Below are 23,652 nucleotides of genomic sequence, written 5' to 3'. Positions count from 1 at the left end.
CAAGTCTGTTTATGGAACATCTGCTGTGTATGAGAAATTATGGTAGAAATGCAAAGGGAAGAAAAGAAGAAGATTAACATAAAAAAGACCTACTATGTATGTTCCAAACCCCGAGTCAAAAGTTAGATACATGTTATCTCAACAAAGAGACATAAAACAGGGAGTTAATAAACTAACCAACAAATTCTCACAGCAAAATGGAATATGTGCAGTTATAAATGAAGGCATGTGGTCATTAAATTTCACTCATTCACCAAATATTTATTGCAAACTTACCATATGCAGGCACTGTCCTAGGAACTGGAGATACATCTGTGAATAAGATAAACATGGTTTGTGCCTTCCAGGGTCCAGAGTCTAATGGAGGAAGACAACTAGATAAACAATTCCAATTTAAACAAGCATTATAACCTTGAACAAGTTATGTAACTTTCTAAACCCTCAATTTGTCTATGTGTAAATGAAGAAAATAACAGCATCAACCCCAATGGATTGTTCTGAGTTTTATATGAGATAATAGATATAAAGCACTTAATACAGGGCCTGGCTCAAAGTAGAAACTAAAAAAATATTAGCTATTATTATTACATTATTTTTATCACATGCTTTCTTGTTCAAAAATATGTAAAATTCAGTGGCTTTTTTTTCTTTTAAATATTTATTTATGTATTTATTTGGTTGTGTTAGGTCTTAGCTGCAGCAGGAGGGCTCCTTAGTTGTGGCTCCCCAGCTCCTTAGTTGCAGCAGGTGGGCTCCTTAGTTGTGGCATGTGAACTCCTAGTTGTGGCATGCATGTGGGATCTAGTTCCCTGGCCAGGGATCTAACCCTGGCCCCCTGCACTGGGAGTACAGAGTCTTAACCACTGCGCCACCAGGGAATTCCCCTAAAATTCAGTGGCTTTAAACTGGCATTTTTAAAGTCTCTTCACAATCCAGCTTTACCCCTAAGTATTCAACCCTAATTCCCACCATTCCTCCACACCCCCTCCATGTTCCAGGCAGACTAGGATCCTTAGAGACCACCTGTCATGCTAAGGGTGGGAACCTCCAACTCCTGCATATCCCACATTTTCTTTTAGACTAAGTTCCTACCCTTTTCAGTACTCTGGAAGCATTTCTGGTCAGACTCTTACAACTTAACCCTTGCTCACAAACCTTTTATGTATTGTTCAATCATTAGTTCTCATGGTTTCTTTCAAATTTGTAGGTAGACTGCATCTGACAGGATAAAGTAAAAAGATTACTTTCCCCTCCTTTTAACATACATATACTTCAAAAGATATTCAAAGCCTTATTTCCTTGAATTGTATAATTACCCCCTTTAAAAAATCTTTTTTTGGAAAGAATCCAAAAAAAAAGTATCTTTTGAAAAGAAAGAAAAATCTAAGTAAAAGCCACTGCCTCTGAGTCTACTACAATTCTTGGGAACCTCTTGACAGGCGACAAATTCTAATTCGCTGGTGGATTCGAGTCTTACAAACAGCCCAAAGTCCTTCTGAGTGGAGCTTGGTGAATAAGTGGATGATTAATGCCATTTTTTCCTGTTCTTTTAAAAAAAACTTTCAATATGCAATAATTTTAGATTTACATAAGAGTTGCGAGGATAGTACAGACAGTTCCCTTACACCTGTAACCCAGCTTCCCCCAATATTTACATCTTACATAACCATCATTTTTCTGTTTGTTTTTTTTAAGCAGCAGTACAAGAAATCCCAGATTGACTGTTGTGCTACAATCCTAGAAAGCAATCAATCAAATTAGAACAGACCCTGTGAAGAAAAAGGAATAGATTCCAACAAGGAATGTGTCAAAAATTGAAAGGGGGAACATATTGCAGATTCTTCAGCATTAAGATTGTAAGAGCATATAATGAACAATTTTATGCCTACACACTTGAAAATTTAGATGGAATAAACAAATTTCTAGGAAAAAAATCCATACCTAAATGGACAAAGAAGTAATACAAAATAGGAATAACCCCATACTATTAAAGAAATTGAATCTATAAATTAAAAACCTTTTTCCCACAAAGAAAACTCCAATTCCAAATGGCTGTGATATCTACTAAACTTTTAAGGAAGAAATAATACCAGCAATACATAATTTCATCCAAAGACCAGAAGAAGAGGTAACATTCCCCAACTGATGTCACAAGGCCAGCATAACACTAATAACAACATAGGAGATAAGGTGCAATAAAAAAATCTCTAATTTTATTTCATTTAATTCAAACTGCTTTCATTAATAAGGTCTCATCAATTTGTTGCAACAATGATGGGTACATCTAATACCCTGGTTCTCAAGCTTGTATCAGAATCACCTAGAAGCCTTGTTGAAACACATATTGCTGGCCCTACCCCAGAGTTTCTGAATCAGAAGGTCTGGGGTGCAGCCCAAGAGTTTGCATTTGTAAGAAGCTTTCTGGCGATGCTGCTGCTGCTGCTGGACCAGGGACCACATTTGAAAACCATGGATCCGTGGTATATATATTGAAATCTTGCTTGCTGTAGCAGTAATATCATCTGAAATGCTTGGATAGGCTTGAAATGTTGGAATGGGTTTCCCAAGAACTTTCTAATTTAATTCACTAAGAATGTTAAAAAACATATCAGTCTAATAGGCCAACATTGTTACTCAAAAAACAACTTTGAGATTTTCCAAATGAGATTGCTTTTTGACTAGAAAAATATGAATTTCATTCTTGTATTCTTATAATGTGCTTTGGACTCTCCTTTGAGACAACCAACTAACTTCAATATGATAAACTAAATGGTAGGTCAGCTCTAATTCCTGAAAAAAAATTTTTTTTTAATTGGCTATTTTGTTGCCTTCTTTTAATAAAATTAACAACTTTCACCATTCTTTTTTCCAACACACACATGAATTTCAGCAGAATCTCTGTTTTCCAAAGATTTACAACATGTGAAAGAGTATGCAAAATAACACTGTTTTTAGATGCTTCTAACAATTTTTACATGCGTTTGTTATATTTTCATTTTTCCAGACTAATTTATATTGAAATTGCACTTAATTGTGTAAACATTTTAAATCAAGTTTTGTGTGACAGGGTTAACTAAACACATAACAAGACCCTCCTTAAAATGGCATTACCAATCATATAAGGCATAAACTAAGTGTTGTGCAATTTCCAACTTGTCTTTCTCAAGTTGGATCACAAAACCGATACCAGATTATAATAACATAATAAACACTGCTTCTAAAATGCTGCAACAGCAAAGATTCAAGGAGAAGTTGTATTATTGCTAAGACACATTTTTATCAGTTGATTTACCATAAAAACTGTACACACCAGAATACATACCAGAAGACTAAAAAGCTTTTCACGGGAAAGGAAACCATCAACAGAACCAAAAGGTCACCTATTGAAAGGGAGGAGATATTTGCCAATGATACATCCAAAAAGATATTTGCAAATGATGTATCCAAATGATACAAAGGACTCACACAACTCAACATCAAAAAATAGATAAATAAATAACTTGATTAAAAAAATGGGCAGAGGATCTGAATAGGCATTTTCCCAGAAAAGACATACAGATGGCTAGTAGGCACATGAAAAGATGCTGAACATCACTCATCATCAGAAAATGCAAATCAAAGCCACAATGAGATATCACCTCTCACCTGTCAGATGGCTATTATCAAAAAGACAACAAATAACAAGTGTGGGTGAGGATGTGGAGAAAGGAGAACCCTCGTGCACTATTGGTGGCAATGTAAATTGCTGCAGTCACTATGGAAAACAGTATGGAGATCCCTCAAAAAATTAAAAATAGAACTACCATACAATCCAGCAATTTCACTCCTGGATATTTATCCAAAGAAAATGAAAACACTAATTCAAAAAAGATATATGCACTTCTATGTTCATTGCAGCATTATTTAAAAATAGCCAAGATATGGAAGGAACATAAGAACATAAGTGCCCATTACTTGATGAATGAATAAGGAACACACACACACACACACACACACACACACACACACACACACACACACACACACACACACACACACACACACACACACACACACACCATGGAAAATTACTCAGCCACAAAAAAAACAGTGAAATCTTGCCATTTGGGACAACATGGATGGACCTAGAAGGTATTATGCTAAGTGAAGTAAGTCAGACAGAGAAAGACAAATGCTGTATGCTTTTACTCATATGTGGAATCTAAAAACCAAAACAAAGGAACAAACAAAACAGAAACAGAGTTATAGATACAGAGAACAAACAGGTGGTTGCAGAGGGGAGGGGTGGGGGAGGAAAGAAATAGATAAGGGAGATTAAGAGGTACAAAATTCCAGTTACAAAAGCAAGGAGTTAGGGGTATGAAATGTCCAGTGTGGGAATATAGTCAGTAATTATGTAATATCTTTGTATGGTGACAGAGCATAACTGGACTTACTGTGGTGATCATCTTGCAATGTACAGAAATATTGAATCACTAAGTTGTGTAGCAGGAACTAACATAGTGTTATAGGTCAATTACACTTCAAAAACAAACTCAGAAAAAGAGATCAGATTTGTGGTTACCAGAGGCAGGGGGTGAGGGGTGGGGAATTGGATGAAGGCAGTCAAAAGGTACAAACTTGCAGTTATAAGATATATGAGTACTAGGGCTGTAATATACAACAAGGTAAACATAATTAACACTGCTGTATGTTATATATGAGCTGTTAAGAGAGTAAATCCTAAGAGTTCTCAGCACAAGGAAACATTTTTTCTGTTTCTTTAATGTTTATCTCTATGAGATGATGGTCACTAAATTTATTGTGGTAGTCATTTCATGATGTATGTAGGTCAAATCATTATGCTCTACACCTTAAACTTATACAGTGCTGTGTGTCGATAATATGTCAATAAAACTGGAAGAAAAATAAAAACAAAAAAATATATATATATATGCCAGAAGAAGAATATTTTTTCAGGAGCCATGTGAGCAGTTTTCCCTTTGGCACATAATATGCAACCCGATACAATGATAATAAGGTTTCCTGACAGCTACATCATGACTCAGAAAAATTTGCCCATCACATTATATATATATTTTTCTTTTTTTTGAAAATATTCAAGGGACTGACTAATTCAGCATGTCATGTTTCCAAGTATCTTTTTAATATGGGTGGCTTTAAGCTTTCATTGGCAAGAGTATCATTACAAATAATACACTAGTATATGTCACTTTTTGGTTTTGCACATTTGATAAAGCCATATTTTTAACAGCTGTCTTACTAAACTTACTCTTTAACGAGGCACAAATAAAGCCACTGTATGCTGACTTAACATCAGTCCTTTCCCCAATATCACTATTCACTGTTCCCATATTTTTCACCTTCTCATTCTCATTTTTTGTAGCATTAAAATAATCCATTTAAGGGCAATTTGAACTAGTTCAATAAAAAATGCTACATTTTTCACACATTCAAGATTTTCCTAATTATGAACTTTCTGAAAAACCACACTGCAAATTCCTAACCAAAGCTCAGTTGAAAGTCATGGCAATGTTGCCAAAAATGAATAAAATTCTCCCACACTTTCATTCACAACTAACTTCAAATTATGTTGATATAAAGTTAAACAATACTCGATTCTCCCATTGTAGGGTGATGATCATATTATTAAGTCACAGACCAGAAAATCAAATTAGATGCCAGTCCACTGAATAAAACAATCTGCTCTTAACCAATGTATATATTTTTCACATCCACTGTGTGTCTCTCCCACAGCATGATGCAATTAGCCTTAGTATTGTGCCAGTGTCCTTGGTTCTTGTCAATGATCAACGTGATACACTCTAACAATTTCTAATCCATTCTGTTTCATTATTGTAAAAGTTAGTCATGACACATATTTATTTCTTGACTCGCTAAAGGTCATAAGCTGAGTCTCAAAAACACTGCTTTAAGGCACTAAACAAGCAAGAAAGTTTGTTTGAAAATATATATAAACAGAATAGCTTACCTACTCTACATGCAGAATGCTTCCTTTGGTAAATTTATTTTCCAAGTATGGATTTAGACCACACTGTGCCTGCAAATTGCTGCTGCTTTTTGAGAGGGTGTATGTTCTTTTTCTTTTCCTTTTTTTTGTTGCTTGTTTTTTTTTAAATTGAGATATAATTCACATGACATAAAATTCACCCCATTAAAGTGTACAGTTCAGTGGGTTTTAGTATATTCACAAAGTTGTGTAACCATCAACACTATCTAATTTTACAACATTTTCATCACCTACAGAAAAAACCACACAACCCCATGCACATTAGGAGTGACTCCCCATTCTGCCTCCCTCTGCCGCCTGGCAACTAATGATTTACTCTCTGTCTCAGTGGATTTGTATAGGCTAAGTGCTTCATGTAAAAGGAACAACACAGTATGTGATCTTGTGTGTCTGGCTTCTTCCACTTAGCATATGTTTTCAAGGTTTATCCATGTTGTATTATTTATCAGTACTTCATTCCTTTTTTTTGTGTGGTTGAAAAATATTCCATTGTGTTGGATATGCCACATTTTGTTTATCCATTTTTCAATTTATGGACATTAGAGTTTTTTATACTTTTGGCTATTATGAATAATGCTGCTATAAACATTGGTGTTTAAGTTTTCATGGGGATATATGTTTTCATTTCTCTTGGGTATATAAATACCTAGGAGTGGAATTAGTGGGTCGCAGGTTATTCTATGTTTAACTTTAAAAAAAAAAATTTTATTATTTATTTTCATTTTTTTGGCTGTGTTGGGCCCTTGGTGCACGGGCTTTCTCTAGTTGAGGAGAGTAGGGGCTGCTCTTTGTTGTGGTGTGCAGGCTTCTCATTATGGCGGCTTCTCTTTGTTGCAGAGCACAGGCTCTAGGTGAGTGGGCTTCAGTAGTTGTGGCATGTGGACTCAGTAGTTGTGGCTCATGGGCTCTAGAGCAGGTTTAGTTGCTCTGTGGCATGTGGGATCTTCCCGGACCAGGAATCAAACCCGTGTCCACTGCATTGGCAGGTGGATTCTGAACCACTGCACCACCAGGGAAGTCCCTATGTTTAACTTTTTGAGGAACTGCCAAACTATTTTCCAAACCAGCCTCCCCATTTTATATTCCCACCACCAACACATGAGGGTTCCAAATTCTTCATATCCTCAATAACATTTGTTTGTCTACTTTTTAAAAAAAATTATTATAGCCATCTGCAATGGACTGAATATTTATATCTTCCCAAAATTCACGTGTTGAAATCCTAACCCCCAAGGGAATGGTATTAGGAGGTGAGGCCTTTGGGAGGTGATTAGTTTTACCCTCATGAATGGGGTTAGTGCCCTTATAAAAAAGGCCCCAGAGAGATCCCTCATTCCTTCTGACATGAAGTTACAGTGAAAAGACAGCCATCTAGGAAGCAGGCTCTCCCCGGACACCTTGATCTTGGAATTCCCATCCTTTGGAACTGTGAGAAATAAATCTCTGTTGTTTATAAGCCACTTAGTTTGTGGTAACTTGTTAACAGCAGCCCAAACAGATTAAAACATCATCCTAGCGGGTGTGAACTGGTACCTTATTGTGCTTTGATTTGCATTTCCTTAATGACTAATAATGTTAAACATCTTTTCATGTGCTTATTGGCCATCTGTATATTTCTTTGGAGAAATGTCTATTTCCTTTGCCCATTTTTTTGATTGGGTTGTCTTTTACTGTTGAGTTGTAGGAGTTCTTTATGTATTCTGGATACTAGACCCTCACCAGATATTTGATTTGCAAACATTTTCTCCCATTCTGTAGGCTGTCTTTTCACTTTAGTGATAGTGTCCTTTGAAGCACAAAATTTTTAATTTTTAGAAAATCCAATTTATCTGTTTTTCTTTGTTTATATGTACTTTAAGGTGTCTTCGAAGAAGCCGTTGCTTAATCCAAGGTCACAAAGCTTTATACCTATGTTTTCTCCAAAGAATTTTATAGTTTTAGCTCTTGTTTAGCTCTTTGATTCATTGAGTTAATTTTTTCATATGGTGTTAAATAGTGGTCCAAAATATTTCTTGTGCAAGTATATTTCCAGTTGTCCCAGAAATATTTATTAAAAATGTTCCCCATTGAAATGGGGGCGGGGGGGGAAGGGTTGGGGGGTTATGAATTGGGAGATTGGGATTGCCATATATACATTACTAATGAGAAAAAAATATCAAATTGTACACTTCAAATATATGCAGTTTATTGTATGTCAATTGTATCTCAATAAAAGTTCTTAAAGAAAAAAAAAAATGAGATGCTGTTTGCAACCCCCACAATTAAAATTGCGAACTTAAGGCCTAAAAAAAACCACAAAACAAAATGTTCCCCATTGGATTGCCTTGGCACCTTTTTCAAAAATCAATTGACCATAAATATAAAGGTTTATTTCTGCACTCTCAGCCCTGTTCCATTAACTTATATGTCTATCCTTATGCCAGCACCACAGTCTTGATTATTGCATCTCTGTAGTAAGTTTTGAAATCAGGACGTGTGAATCCTCCAGCTCTATTCTTCTTTTTCAAGATTGTATTGGCTATTCTGGGTCCCTTGACTTTCCATATGACTTTTAGGATCTGCTTGTCAAACTCTCTAAAAAAGGCAGTTGAATTTTGATAGAGATTGCATTGAATCTGTAGACAAATTTGGGTAATGACATCATCTTAATATTATGTCTTTTAACCCAGGAACATGGAAATATTTTTCCATTTATTGAGGTCTTTAAACTTTTCTTTTAACAATGATTTATAGTTTTCAGTGTACAAATCTTCTTGTACTTCTTTTGTTAAATTTACTCTCAAGTAATTTATTCTGTTTTACGCTATTATAAATGGAAATCTTTTCTTAATTTCATTTCTATATTGTTAATTGCAGATGTACAGAAGTAAACTGATTTTTGTATATTGATCTTGTATCCCTCAACCTTGCTAATCTAATGTTCTGCTCTCATTTGGGAGTGGTGTAAAGCTGATGATTAACTTTAGACTTTAGATTAAAAACGTGTACCAGTCAGAATGGTCTCTAGGTATATAGGAACCTGACAGGAAACATAGAGCTCATTCAAATTGGGAAGATTAGAGGAGGGTTTAATAAAAAGACTCTTTACAAAGGTATGGCAGCCATAAAAAGGAACAAAATTGGGTCATCTGTAGAGACACGGATGGACCTAGAGACTGTCATACAGAGTGAAGTAAGTCAGAGAAAAACAAATATCATATATTAACGCATATATGTGGAATCTGAAAAAATTGGTATGGACAATGTTATTTACAAAGCAGAAATAGAGACACAGATGTAGAGAAATGTATGGATACCAAGGGGGAAGTGGGGGGTGGGATGAATTGGGAGATTGGAATTGACATATATACACTGTTGATACTATGTATAAAATAGTTAACTAATGAGAGCCTACTGTATAGCACAGGAAACTATTCAGTGCTCTGTGGTGACCTAAATGGGAAGGAACTCCAAAAAGGAGGGGATATATGTATACGTACAGCTGATTCACTTTGCTGTACAGTAGAAACTAACACAACATTGTAAAGCAACTATACTCCAGTACAACTTTTTAAAAAAAACACAAAAAACAAAAACCAAAGGTATGAGTATAAGAGAACCACAAAGGATAACTTAGTAATCTGGGGCTACCAATAGCACAGCCATTACCATACCTAGCCTGAAAGAACAAGGGGATGATGGAAAGGTTACCATTACCTGAAAAGAAGGAGCTGAGAGGAACAGTGACTAGCAGGAATTGAGAGACTAGCCAGCCTGAAGCACCTTGGCCGGAAGGAAGCCAGGGAAACAAATATCATGACTTCATTCTACTCCCTTTCGCCAATCTCCTGCCTGGACACCCCACTGACTGGACCCAAGTGGAAGCCAGAGAGAAAGTGAACCCATTGGTGTAGTTCATACAGGACTGCAGGAGTAGAGAACAATTCAGCCTCGTGCGGCACAGAGGGTGGAGAGCACATCCAGAGGAGCAAATGGAAGACATCCTGCACACTAGGTTATGCCACAGTAATAAGCAACCTCATCAGAATCACTCAAAGAAAGTATAGGAAGAAAACAATGAAAAATACTGAATCACTAAGTTGTACACCTGAAACTAATATAATATTGTAAATTATCTGTACTTCAATAAAAAAAATAAAGTAACCCTGATTAGTAATAAAACGTAAAAGTATTAAAAAAAAAAACAGTAAAATAAAAGCCAAAATTAGGACAATAGAAAATAAACATAACAAATGACAGTAACAACCAAGTCAAAACTTTGTTCTTGAAAAAAGGATAATAAAATTAAAAATTTCTGGCAAGACTAATCAAGGCATAGATAACTAATATTAGGAATAAAAGAGAACAACTTCATGCTAATAAATTCCTAGAAAAATACAACTTGCTGTGGTGATCACTTTGTTATGTATAAAAATATCGAATCACTGTGTTGTACACCTGAAACTAGTAAAATATTGTAACTGAATTATACTTTAATTTCAAAAATTTTTAAAACTTTGTGAGTTGGGGAAGAGGACAGGATTTAGGAAAGGAATTTCCTTCCTTTCTCTGGCCTAGAATCTAGCGTGTGGACTGATGATCAAGGGTGTCCCTGAGTATGGGGTGAGCTGGCCTCAGCCACAAAGAACCGCTGAATAATGAGTGGGGTGGGCTGTGGCTCTATGAGCAGTTAGTTGTTAGATTCTAGATGCTGTCATCTCCTCAATTTTCAGTGAAGTCTTGTTATAAGGTATAGCAGTTCTCATCTTTGCTGTGAGGAATTAAGAATAGGTCTGGGTCCTTATTTGAGGCAAAGTACTTAAAGGAGGGCAATAGGTATGCTCATCTATCAAAGTGGCCACAGAGGCTTGCCCTGGAACTGCAGAAAACAATCAGCAGCTGAATTACTGAAGGTTCACGAGCAAAGATGAGGTTGGCAGATAAAACCAGACAAGCTGCTGGTTAAAAGTCATCTCCTCAGCTATTAGAGAAATAGTCAATTCATGGATGGGGCAGGAAATATATGAGCTTGAAACATCTTGTTTTACCCAAGGAAGCTATCAAAGATGACTGGGGTTTTATTAACAGGACTCGGGAGCTAACTTGAAGAGAGGCTTTCATTGGCCAGAAATGGGACAATTTGAGCTTTGGTAAGGATAATAATTTCAAGGGACTGAAAACCATCAAATTAGTTTAAATCCAAGTTCAAAGTACTTTAAAAAAAAACTTCATTATCACCTTTGGAGGATGCTCATTATTTTGAAAATCAGTAAATAAAGGGCAAGAACCAAGACTTTTCTGTACGAACTATGCCTCAAGGTATCCAAATAGTGAATAATGAAAAGTCCTTCTTTAGAGAAGTAGTCTAGCCAAGTTAGAATATCATGATATTGTAACCCCTACTAAAATAATGAATCTAGACAATGGTCAACAAGTGGCTGTTAGTAATTGAGACAACCAGATATATGTGCCTCCTGACTGAAGTATACAACACCATTTATGAAACATTCTTGAAAAAAAAAAATTAAAAAACCTGAATCTGATTAAGCCTCTAGATCTTAATATCAATTTACCAGAACAAAAACACCAGAGAGATTAAACAATCAATTCCACAGGAATGCAATTAGCTAAACTCATAATATGGGAAACTACAGGACAAACAACCCAGTTTCTTCAACAAATAAATTGCAATGAAAGTAAAAGAGAGTTCAAGAAAATGAAAAGACAAGCCACAGACTGGGAGAAATATTTGCAAGACGTATGAAATAGAGGACTGTTACCCAAAATATACAGAGAATACTTAACTCAACAAAAGTGTACTCTTACTATTATATCCAGAAATCATGCTGAAAGTGTATGTCCACACAAAAACCTGCACACAAATGTATATAGCAGTTTTATTCATAATTGCCCAAACTTGGGAGCAACCAAGATATCCTCAGTAGGTGAATGATTAAATAAACTGGTATATCCAGACAATGTACTAAAAGAGAAATGAGCTAGTGAATCATGGAAAGACATGGAGGAACCTTAAATGCATGTTACTAAGTGAAAGAAGTCAACCTGAAAAGGCTGTATATTGTATAATATTTTGGAAGGCAAAATCATGGAGGCAGTAAAAAAATCAGTGGTTACTGGGGGTTAGAGAGAGGAAGAGATGAAAAGGTGGAGCACAGAGGGTTTTTAGGGCAGTGAAACTACCCTGTTTGATACTATAATGGTGGACACACATCATTATACATTTGTCAAAACCCATACATAGAATGTACAACACTAAGAATGAATCATAATGTAAACTATCAACATACAACCTCCCAAGACTGAATCAAGATGAAATAGAAAATATTAACAGACTGATTACCAGTAATGAAATTGAATCAGTAATTTAAAAAAACAAAACAAAACAAAAAACCCAAAAATTCCTCAAAACAAAGTCCAGGACTAGGATGGCTTCACAGGTGAATTCTACCAAACATTTAAAGAAGAGTTAATACCCATCCTTCTCAAACTATTCTGAAAAACTGAAGAGGAAGGAATGCTTCCAAACTCATTCTTCTAGGCCAGTATCACCCTGATACCAAAACCAGAGTAAGACACCAAAGAAAGAAAAAAAAAAAAACAAAAACAGAAAGGAAGGAAGGAAGAAAGTGACAGGTCAATATCACTGATAAACATGCAAAATTTCAACAAAATATTAGCAAACTGAATTCAACAATATATTAAAAAGATTGTACACCATGATCAAGTGGGATTTATCCCAGGAATGTAAGGATGGTTCAATATCCATAAATCAATGTGATACATACCTTAACAGATGGAAGGATATAAACCATATGATGATCTCAATAGATGCAGAAAAAGCTTTTGACAAAATTCAACATCCATTTGGCTGCTCTCACCTTTTGAGATGGCCCACACTCTGTCTGTGGAGAGTGTTTCTCCCAGGGCTGCTCTCACCTTTTGAGACAGACTGCATTATTCTATGCAACGTGTATCTCTGCTTTCACTTTACTATGGCTCACTCTTGAATTCTTTCCTGTGTGAAGCCAAGAACCCTCACTTGGTGGCCCATCCCAGGAACTAATCTGAAACCTGGGACGTCACCACCCTCTTGTGCCCCATTTTCCTGCAATATCTTTACAAAGGAAGAGGAAAAAGCTGGTCTTCTCCCCCTCCCCACTTTTCCTTTGATTATAAAAATGTAGCCCACTTAGTTCTTGGGGCAGATCCCTCTTACTTGCCTGCTTGTATCCTTTATGAGCATTCTATATTAATAAATCTACTTCTTGCATATCAAAAAAATTCAACATTCATTTATGAAAAAACACTCAACAAAATGGGTATAGAAGGAGCATATCTCAACATAATAAAGGCCATATATGACAAATCTACCATCAATGTCATACTCAATGATGAAAAGCTGAAAGTATTTCCTCTAAGATAAGGAACAAGGCAAGGATGCCCACTCTTGCCACTTTTATTCAACATAGTATTGGAAGTTCTAGCCACAGCAATCAGGCAAGAAAACAAAATAAAAGGAATCCAAGTGGGAAAAGAAGTAAAAGTGCCACTGTTCATAGATGACACGATATAGAATCTATACATAGAAAATCCTAAAGACACCACCAAAAAAACTATTAGAACTAATAAATGAACTTTCTCATATCATACACAAAAAGAAACTCAAAATGGATTAAAGACTTAAACATAAGACCTGAAAACATAAAACTCCTAGAAGAAAACATAGGCAGTATGATCTTTGATATCGGTTTTAACAATATTTTTTTGGCTATGTCTCCTCAGGCAAGGGAAACAAAAGCAAAAATAAACAAATGGGACTACATCAGACTAAAAAGCTTTTGTACAGAGAACAAAACTATCAACAAAACAAAAAGGCTGCTTACTGAATGGGGAATATATCTGATAAGGGGTTAATATCCAAGATATACAAAGAACTCACACAACTAAACATCAAAAAATCAAACAACCCAATTAAAAAATGGGAAGAGGACCTGAATAGACATTTTTCTAAAGAAGACATACAGATAACCAACAGACATATGAAAAGATGTTCAACATCACTAATCATCAGGAAATGCAAATCAAAATAACGAGATATTACCTCACACCTGTCAGAATGGCCATCATCAAAAAGACAACAAATAACAAGTGTAGGCGAGGATGTGGAGAAAAGGGAACCCCTGTGCACTGGTGGTGGGAATGTAAATTGATGCAGCCACTGTGGGAAACAGTAGGGAAATTCCTCAAAAAATTAAAAACAGAACTACCATAAGATCCAGCAATCCATTTCTGGGTATTTATTTGAAGCAAACAAAAACACTAACTTGAAAAGATATATGCACACCTATGTTCACTGCAGCATTACTTACAATAGTCAAGATATGGAAGCAACCTAAATGTCCATCAATAGATGAATGGATAAAGATATTTTATACACACACACACACACACACACACACACACACACACACACGCATGCATAGGCATACAGTCACAAAAAAGAATGAAATTTTGCCCTTTGTAAAAATATGGATGGACCTAGACGGTATTATGTTAAGTGAAGTAAGTCAGACAGAGAAAGACAAATACCATATGATTTCACTTACATGTGGAACAAAAAAAAACCAAATGAACAAACATAACAAAACAAAAACAGACACAGAGATACAGAGAATAACTGGTGGTTGCTAGGGCAGAGTGGAGGGAAGAATGAAGTAGGTGAGGGAGATTAAGAGGTACAAAATCCCAGTTATAAAATAAATAAGTCATAGGGATGTAATGTACAGTCAAAAATACTGTAATAACTTTGTATGGTGACAGATGGTAACCAGACTTGTGATGATCATTTTATAATGTATAAAAACATCTAATCACTATGTTGTACACCTGGAACTTATATAAAATTGTAAGTCAATGATACTTCAACTAAAAAATAAAAAATGCAAATCAACTAACAAATACATTTATAACACCCTCCAGAAAAAGGAAACTTTGAAAGTAAGGGAGATTCAAGTATCAACCCCTGGGGTCTTTTACGTTTAGCTGTTTCTCCAACTGTATGAAGAAAACTAGATTCACAATTGTCTTTAGCTATGAACTCTTTCTTTGAAAGAAGTCTCATGAAATGACCCAATATGTAAAATAGCAAACCAGGATCATCAAAAGCAGATTTATTGTTATAGTTTAGTTTCAAAACCAAAATATCATCCAGTGGTTACGAGGAATCTAGGAAAACCTGTCCCAGTAACGCCAACTTTGAGGTAAAGGGTTGACTAGGGCAGCTGAGAAGTGGGATTTTCTGCTTGGTGGGCTTCTTCTCCCTTGCCTGGTCATGGTTTTCAGGGGAGGAGAATGTTCCTGGCCCTGTTGGGGGTTCCCATGGCCCCGAGCTCACAGTTTTTTTCTGAAATCTCGACCTATTCCGTTTGAGAGAGTAGAATTCTCTCATCAAATCTTCTACTTCCCACTGCTCTTCCTTCAGCCTCCGGCAACAGTGCAGGGCAGCAGGGTCGATGGGGTGCGCTTCTGTGTTGAAGATATAACCCCCAGCCCCCAGGATGCACTCCCCATAGGGGGTTATCACTGCATCGAAGGTGGAACCATTGTTGTGGATGAAGTTGGTCGGGTCAAACAGCAGGTAGAGGTATTTCACAGTCTCGGCCAGGAAGAAAGACTCCATGCGGTTGTCAAGCTTGTGGTCCCGCAGATCTTTGATCTGCCACGTGGGAGAGGGAAGCAAGTCAGACCAGCATCCCAGTGCAGCAGAAAGGGTCAGGGGACCCCGTCAGGCATGCCTGCTGCCTAGGAGCAAATCACTTAACTTTTCAGAGCTTTGCCCTTTTCCCAGCTGTCATCATCTCTCACCCAGGTTATCACAATTTACAACTGGGCTTCCTGCTTCCGTCCTTACCCTAAAGTATATTTATATCATAAGTCTTACCTGTCACTCCTTCAAGGAAAACCCTCTGTTGACATCCCATTTCCCACAGACTAAAATCAAAGTCCTTATCGTGGCCTAATAGGCCCTCGGTGATCTGGCTCCTGGTCCCTCCCGGACCTCATTTCTTCCTGCTCTCTCCCTGGCTCTCGCAGGTCCAGCCACACAGCCTTTCTGTTCTGTGAGCAAGCGCATGCCCAGCCCGGTTCTTTTCACTGGTGTTCTTGCAGCCTAGAGCACTCTTCCTTCAGACACCCTCCCTTCACTTCCTTCAGGTCTCTGCTCAAATGCTGCCTCATCAGAATGGTCTTCCCTGGCCCCCTTACACAATATGACAATCTCCTTATCCCCTTTATCCTACCCTTCCTTCTGTGACTCTAAACATTGATCTAATCATCCCCTTTAATGACGTAAAACTGTAGCATCATTTACTTAGCTGATCCTCCCTCAATGGATATTAAGGTGGTTACCAAGTGTTTTGCTCTCGTAAACAACTAAGTAGGAGTCTTCATGAAGAAAAATTCATACTTAGTTTATAGTCACGGATAAGTAAGTTTACTTGCTACAAACACTTTATTTTAGCTTCTCAGAATTAGCAATACATTTTCGTAAAACTAATTCTCAGCAGACATCTATTTTACACCAAAAAAATGTGACTAAAACATGGACTCGATGTACCGAGAATTATTATTCTCTTGCCCTATTTGCCAAAGGCCAAGGAGTCAGACGCCTGTTCCCATCATTCACCCTGGAAGGGCTCCAAAAGATTTCACTTTCATGGAAATAAGTCAAGAGTTCCTAAGGCCCCATTGGGCTCATCCACTTTGGCTTTTCACAAAACAGAACGTATTAGAAACTAAAACATATCATTGCTTTATATTTCTCCTACACATGTAGGTCTTTTCTTTAAAAATGTGTATCTTTACTTATGGAATATAATCACATTACAACTTCTTGAAAAAAGTTTTTTGTTTGTTTGTGTTTAATTCCATACCCTAAAAAAACCTCTGTAGGCTTTTTGGCAAATAGGCTTCCAGACTATCTGCTTACACATCTGGTTTTTACATGTCTGTAAACACTGTTTATTTCTGTCTTGCTTGCTTGATGTGACATGGCGCTTATCCTTGGCCCTTTCAATCCATTCTCCACAGAGCAGCCAGAGTGATCTTTCTAAAATATAAATCAGAGCATATCACTGCTCTGTTGTAAATCCTACGAAGGCTTCTCATTCCAAGCAGAACAAAATCCAAACTCTTCCCCACGGCTTGTACAAAGCCCTACATGATCTAGCCCCTGCCTACTGCTGGGGCTGTATCTCCTTCCACTTTCCTGCTTGCTCACACCCCTCCAGCCACACTGGCTCTCAGATACACATTCATTCTTTTTTTTCTACTCAAATGTCAGCTCAGGGGCTTGGTCTTTCTTTATTGCTATAATCCTCAGCCTAGCACAGCGCCTGGCCCGTGAAAGGCACTCAATAAATATCCATGAAGCCAGCAGGGCTGTTTCATTAAGGATCCATGGGTTTGCAAAGAAGGCTATGGGACTCTGTAATTCCCTTCTAGAATCCATTTTATAGGCCTTTTCACAAAACTCACCCTTGCCAAGCAGCCTATTCAGACCCTAAAGAATCTCTGAGGCAGGGAGAAGGCCAAGGGCATGAGTCAAGACCCCTGGGAAGTAATCCTAGCTCTACCTCTACTAGCTCTGTGACCTTCAGCAAGGCTCTTAGCTTCTGTTCCTTTAGTTTCCCCATCTATAAAATAAAGGCATTACTTACATCCCTAAGGTCCCTCCCAGTGCTTATATTCCAGAGGCTCTTAGCAGCAGGGGGAAACATTTTCCAATTCTTGGGCTCATGGAAACACTTACTGTGGCAAATCCGCACTCCACCTTGCTGATTTTTTCGATGGATTCCACAGCATCTCTTCCGAGTTCTAAGAGGGTGGGGTCCCCCGTGGCACGGTAGAGGTACATGGCGCTCTCAATGAGTTCTGCAAAGTTCAAAGCAGAGCCTCCTCACCCAGGGGCTGAGCAGGGAAGGCTCGGGGCCTGCCTGGGGCAGTGAGAGCTCCTCCCCTCCACATTGTTTCCACAGGGTCCAAACTAGGGGAAACGGGACAACTCACTCAATGCTGAATCTTTAAAGCCAATATCCCTGAAGTCTGAAGCTTAGTGGAGACCAGCATTAAAATCAGCCATGAACTCCCATCCCAGGGGAGAGACAGGCAGTCAGGTCCTAGGATAGGGAAGGTGGCAGAGGCTGCTGCGTATCTCCCAATATCTGTTCCCTCCTTCTCCCTTAGTAACAGAATTGCTAACTTTACCCAAGCACGTGGCTGCCTGGACTAACAACTACTCCCAGCCGGCAGGTGTGGGATTAAGGTCCCTGACACCAAAGAGAGCCATGTAAGGGCAGAAAATCAGAGAGAAATAAAATTCTACTTTAATTAAGCTACTACTTTTTCTCTGTCACTTACAGCCTAACCTAATCCTAAAACTTAAAAGAGTATGAGCCTGTCATTATAAGGCCCTTTCCAAGATGGGATGGGCAAAAGGATGAAGGTTAAGATATTCAAGAATCAACTTTCAATCTAGTAAAGATGCAGCCATCAGCTCACTCTGCCCAGAACAAGGCAACAGTCTTGCCCTGTTCTGCACCACAACTGGAACTTGACATTCAGACATGGACCCCATCATAAGATAAATATTAGCTAACTAGCCAACAGGAGTTGGTCCAGGTGGGAATATTTATTCCAGAGAAAAGAAAACCCAGCAAAATGTGCTTGTTGCTTTCAGATATCTAGAGAGCTTTTATGGAAAAGAAAGATTTGACTTCTAGGGTGGGCCCGGTGGGTAGAAGCTGCAGCTTCATGGACTTTCCTACTTCTTCACCTCTATTTTCTCAGAGAGGAAAGAACTCCTCTCCCCTTGCTACACCGACCTCTCCTCCTGATGTCCTACTTCCTGTTTCCTCTTGGCCTTTGATCAGTACTTTTCTCCCTTTTGATTTATTACTGCAAACTCTCTTTATTTATTTATTTATTTATTTATTTATTTATTTATTTTGGCCACGTCATGTGGCATGGGGTCTTCGTTCCCCAACCAAGGATTGAAGCCGCGCCCCCTGCATCAGAAGTGTGGAATCTTAACCACTGCACCACCAGGGAAGTCCCATCTATTTCGTATTTCTGGAGAAAATACCGCTGCCTATCACCCCAATTTTCTCCTACTTCTCCCTCCCTTTACCCTACAGGCCTCTAGACACTTGCTAATCTAATTGCTCACATTCTAAGCACAGACTAGGGCATGTTTACTGGTAGATGAACACACAGTGCATGTTCAAAGACCGAAAAGATGGTGCCCTCGTGGGAAGCCTCTCCTTATGCTTCTCACAGCCGGCTTGGCTCAATGCACCAAGGGCCAAACATCTTGTTTCTTGTTTTCTCTTCCTCACACGTGGGCCTGCATATGCTAGTAATTGCTTTAATTTCCTGTATATCTGGCCAACTCTCTAGAAGAGGGTGACAGCCCAAGGTTTAGATTTGGACTTAGGTGGAAGTAAAGGCCTTCAGAGGCTTTTAGGTTAGGTTCTGTGCTCCAACACTGCTGATCAGATACACGCACCACAGCTTCAGGCACTGGCCAATCTAATTATAGAATAGTAGGTTATCTCCCATTTGCTATTGTTTTGGGGTAGGAAGGGTGACTGGTCTAAGGCATTTCTGAATTCCCGGCTGTGGTGCCTTATTTTCCACTTCCCGCAAACAGAACACGTTGCCTCTGTAAGTAGTGAGCCCCCCATCACTGGTGGTAACTGAACAAAGACGAGATAACCACTTGACAGGCCTCTTGCAGGGGGATTTCGATTAGAAGACCTCTCAGTTTCCCTCTAACACTGAGAATGCACAAGCCTAAGTCTTACATTTAGTCCTAAACTCTGTCTTCATTTTATTTACTGGTAACACGGGATACAAATACCATTTGCTCATTTTCACTTTAAAAAAAAAATGCCATGAGAATAAACACATGAGAAATACTAAAAACAGCCTCTAAGGAGTCAAAAGTGACTAATTTGCCCTTTCCAGTTACTGCTTTGCTCCGGCTTCTGCTCTTCCTCCAAGACTCCTGCAACAATCACTTAGAGGATTAGAGGGTTAGAGGAGGAAGGAAGTTGGGTAGAGGAGGGCAGAATGGGCAGAAGCCACTAGAATGCCCGTCCCACAGCTAAAAGGCATTCAGGTGGGAAGAGTCTAAAACAATGGGAATGTAACCTATTTTGGGGTGGGGAGGGGGGGAGTGACTGTGTGCTGACTCAGCTTCCTTCCTCTGTCCCTCTTTCCCCTCCCCTCCTTGCAATGTTTAACTTTCCTTTAGTGAATCAGAAGATCGGAGCTGGAAAAGAACTGAGGAGAGTTATGGAGTGTGTGGTCCCTTCCTTCTCTACGTCTTGACTGCTGAGCTGCAGAGGAGGAGGTGGATGAGAAGAGATGATTCATTCCTAAAGTCCATTCCAAAGTTCTAACATTCCAACAGACTCACAATTTATCTGACCTGACCCATTGACTTAACAAAGTTTGCCTACACGTCTGAAATCCCAATGGCAGGAACTCAAAAGGCGTCAATCTGGCTTTTCTCATCTCACTCATCCGGGTTTGAAAGAGCATAAGATATAATTAGGAGCCTTGGATTCCAGTCCTAGCTTCTACATTTAACAGCCTTCAACAAGCCATTTCAACCCACTGGGCTTCCATTTGCTTCTCTGAAAATAAGGGGGATAAATAATTCCTGGCACGAAAACCATCCAGAGCCACTGGAAGAAGCATATAGGGGGAAAAGATGGAGCTGTGAGCACTTGTGAGGCATGGAGGCTCACAGAAATGCCAGGGCTTGGGGTTCGGAGAATCAGAGCCTGTGGGCTGGGGATGGGCCAGAGACACTGCTTACCCGGCCGAAGGGGGTAGCCCTCTCGCTTCTCCACTGTGTATCCCTGAGGGATGTTGTAGAATTCCGGGAGCCCCCCAAACTGCTTCCAGACGGTGTAGTAGTTAAGGAAGGTCCTCATGGCATTGTCAATGTCCCCAATGAGGCTCTGTAGGAGAGACGTGGTTGTCAGGCCAGCAGCCACCAGGCAGGAAACCCACATACAAAACCCCACACATGACCTCAGGGAAAAGAGGAAGCAACGGCTTTGGAGCCAAAAAGACCTGCGATCAAACTCTGAGTAGGCCATTTAACTCACTGTGCAGCCTCAAACCTGATACTTAACTTCTCTGAGTCTCATCTCTAACTTGCAAAATACAACGTATATTTTATGTTGTTGTGAGGGACAGAAGTTGTATACAAAGTCCCTGTCTACCAGTATGTGCTTGGTCAATACTGGCTACTAACTGTTTTTAAATAGGTAAGTCATCTACCAGGCAAACTGAGCACATTCTTAACGGTAACTGATCTCGCCTCCAGGGCACTGATTCTCACACTTCACTGTACATAAGAATTACCCAAGGAATTTATTTAAAATGTGAATAGTGTTGTTCCACATTCATAAATTCTGATGCGGTGCCTCTGCCAAAGGGCACAAGCATCTACATTGTTAAGAGGCACCTCAGGTGGTTCTGATAAACTAATCTCCAAAAATTACATCTAGAGATGGTGCCTTGGGAAGCATTCTCAGCAGCTCTCATCCTGCTTGACCTTCTGCACACGGTACAATAAAGTAAAATAGTGCAGGCGTGTCCTTGAAGAGCATGATTTCTCCAAAGTCCCATCAGCGCCTTCCTTCCTCACAGGAGACGTAAGATAGTTGAAGAATTTTTTGGTAATTTTTATTTTATATTGGAGTATAGTTGATTTGCAATGTTGTGTTAGTTTCCGGTGTACAGCAACGTGAATCAGTTATACATATACATGTATTTATTCTTTTTCAGATTCTTTTCCCATATAGGTTATTGCAGAATGTTAGGTAGAGTTCCCTGTGCTGTACAGTAGGTGCTTGTTGATTGTCTATTTTATACATGGTGGTGTGTATATGTTAATCCCAAACTCCTAATTTATCCCTCCCCACCCCCACCTTTTCCCTTTGCTAAGCATAAATTTGTTTTCAAAGAAAAAAATAAAAATAAAAATATAAATAGGTAAATCAGCTATCTGATACAAAATTCTAAGAATAAGAAAAAGATTGAGGACTTCCCTGGTGGCATAGTGGTTGAGAATCTGCCAGCCAACACAGGGGACACAGGTTCGAAACCTGGTCTGGGAAGATCCCACATGCTGCAGAACAGCTAAGCCTGTGTGCCACAACTGCTGAGCCCAGGAACCGCAACTACTAAAGCCCGCGTACTGCAACTACTGAAACCCCTGCGCCTAGAGCCCGTGCTCCGCAACAAGGCAAGCCACCGCACTGAGAAGTCCATGCACCACAATGAACAGTAGCCACCACTCACCACAACTAGAGAAAGCCCACACACAGCAACAAAGACCCAATGCAGCCAAAAAGAAATAATTTAAAAAAAAAGAAAAAGATTGATTGTACTCTCACTCCCACCCTACACCCCAGCATTTTCCATTAGTTTGTAAACATAAGCAAAGATGTATGAGTATATATTATTTCCCCACATTAAATACATCTTATTAAATATACTTTTCTGCAGCTTCCTTTATTTAACAATACATCTCGATTTTTCCATGTAAGTACATAAAGCACTCCCTCCTCCTATTTATGTGGTTTTATAGTATTCCATTGCTTGGACTATAATTTAATTAGTTCCCTATTGATAGCTAGTTGGCTTGGTTCCAATCTTTTGCTATTTGCTACAATGATCAATGCTTAAATAAATAACCCCATATATATGTCACCTCAAACATATGTGAAGTGCATCTGTAAGATACATTTCCAGAATTAGGATTGCTGAGTCTGAGAATATATGCACTTGTAATTTTACTAGGTGCTCCTAAGTAGCTAGTCATATTAATATAAGCTCACAGAGAAAATTATTGGTTCCTTCACTCTCCCGCCAAGTTGCCTCCCTACTCTCACTCCTCTCCCTTTTGAGTAAATGGCACTACCTTCCACTGATTCCACTCTGGCCAGGTACCTGGTGGTCATCCTCGACTCCTCTGTCTTCCCCCACCCCTACATCCAATCTACCAGCAACTCCTAACAATTCCCTCTCTCTAAAACATCAAGATTTTCCTCTTTATCTCCAGAGCTACCACCTGTTCACCAGCACCTTGCACTGGGATGACCTCGAAGGCCTCCTCACTGATCCTACCATTTGTCTTCTCCAGTCTACTCTCCCCAAGGTAGCCAGAGTAACTGTCTTACTCAGTGGTTTTCCACAGGCTCAGCATAAGGTCAAGATACCACACCATGGCCCTCAAGGCCCTGTTTAACCTGGCCACTGCTGACTTTCCACTGACTGATCTTTCCCTTCCCTGGACTGTGGCCATCCTGCTTTTGTCTTTGATAAGCACCTGACTCTTTCCTGCCTCGGGACCTTCACACATCATGTTTCCTCTTCCTGGAACATCATCTCCCACGCCCAGTTCTTCACATATCAGCTTGAGCATCACCACTTCTGAGAGGCCTTCTTATCTAAAGTAAGTCCCCAACCAATATTCTCTCTTTTAGCCTCTTACTTGTTTCCTGCATTGCAACTTATTATTTTATGAATTTGCCTGAGTT

General features: G+C 38.9%; 1 protein-coding gene across 2 annotated transcripts in view; it reads right to left on the bottom strand.

Annotated features, from left to right (window-relative positions):
• The window catches only part of EDEM2 (ER degradation enhancing alpha-mannosidase like protein 2), a 46,173-nt gene that overhangs the window by 5,083 nt on the left and 17,438 nt on the right, over positions 1–23,652 (bottom strand). Inside the window, exons 9-12 of one of the 2 annotated variants that reach the window (XR_009048457.1) lie at positions 20,916–21,060; positions 17,841–17,962; positions 1,156–1,218; positions 277–357 (exon numbers count right to left, since the gene is read on the bottom strand). Coding sequence is in view for 1 of the 2 variants with exons in the window: in XM_057702927.1 (XP_057558910.1) it covers positions 15,246–15,746; positions 17,841–17,962; positions 20,916–21,060 (768 nt within the window). In the remaining variant the exon portion in view is untranslated. Of the gene's footprint in view, positions 1–276; positions 358–1,155; positions 1,219–15,189; positions 15,747–17,840; positions 17,963–20,915; positions 21,061–23,652 lie in introns of those variants that run through there. The other variant, XM_057702927.1, reaches the window with a different exon arrangement.

Source organism: Hippopotamus amphibius, chromosome 12, assembly GCF_030028045.1.
Source record: "Hippopotamus amphibius kiboko isolate mHipAmp2 chromosome 12, mHipAmp2.hap2, whole genome shotgun sequence".
In the NCBI taxonomy this organism is placed as follows: domain Eukaryota; kingdom Metazoa; phylum Chordata; class Mammalia; order Artiodactyla; family Hippopotamidae; genus Hippopotamus; species Hippopotamus amphibius.
Note: the sequence above shows the minus strand (reverse complement) of the source record. Positions and strands in the feature narration are given on the sequence as shown.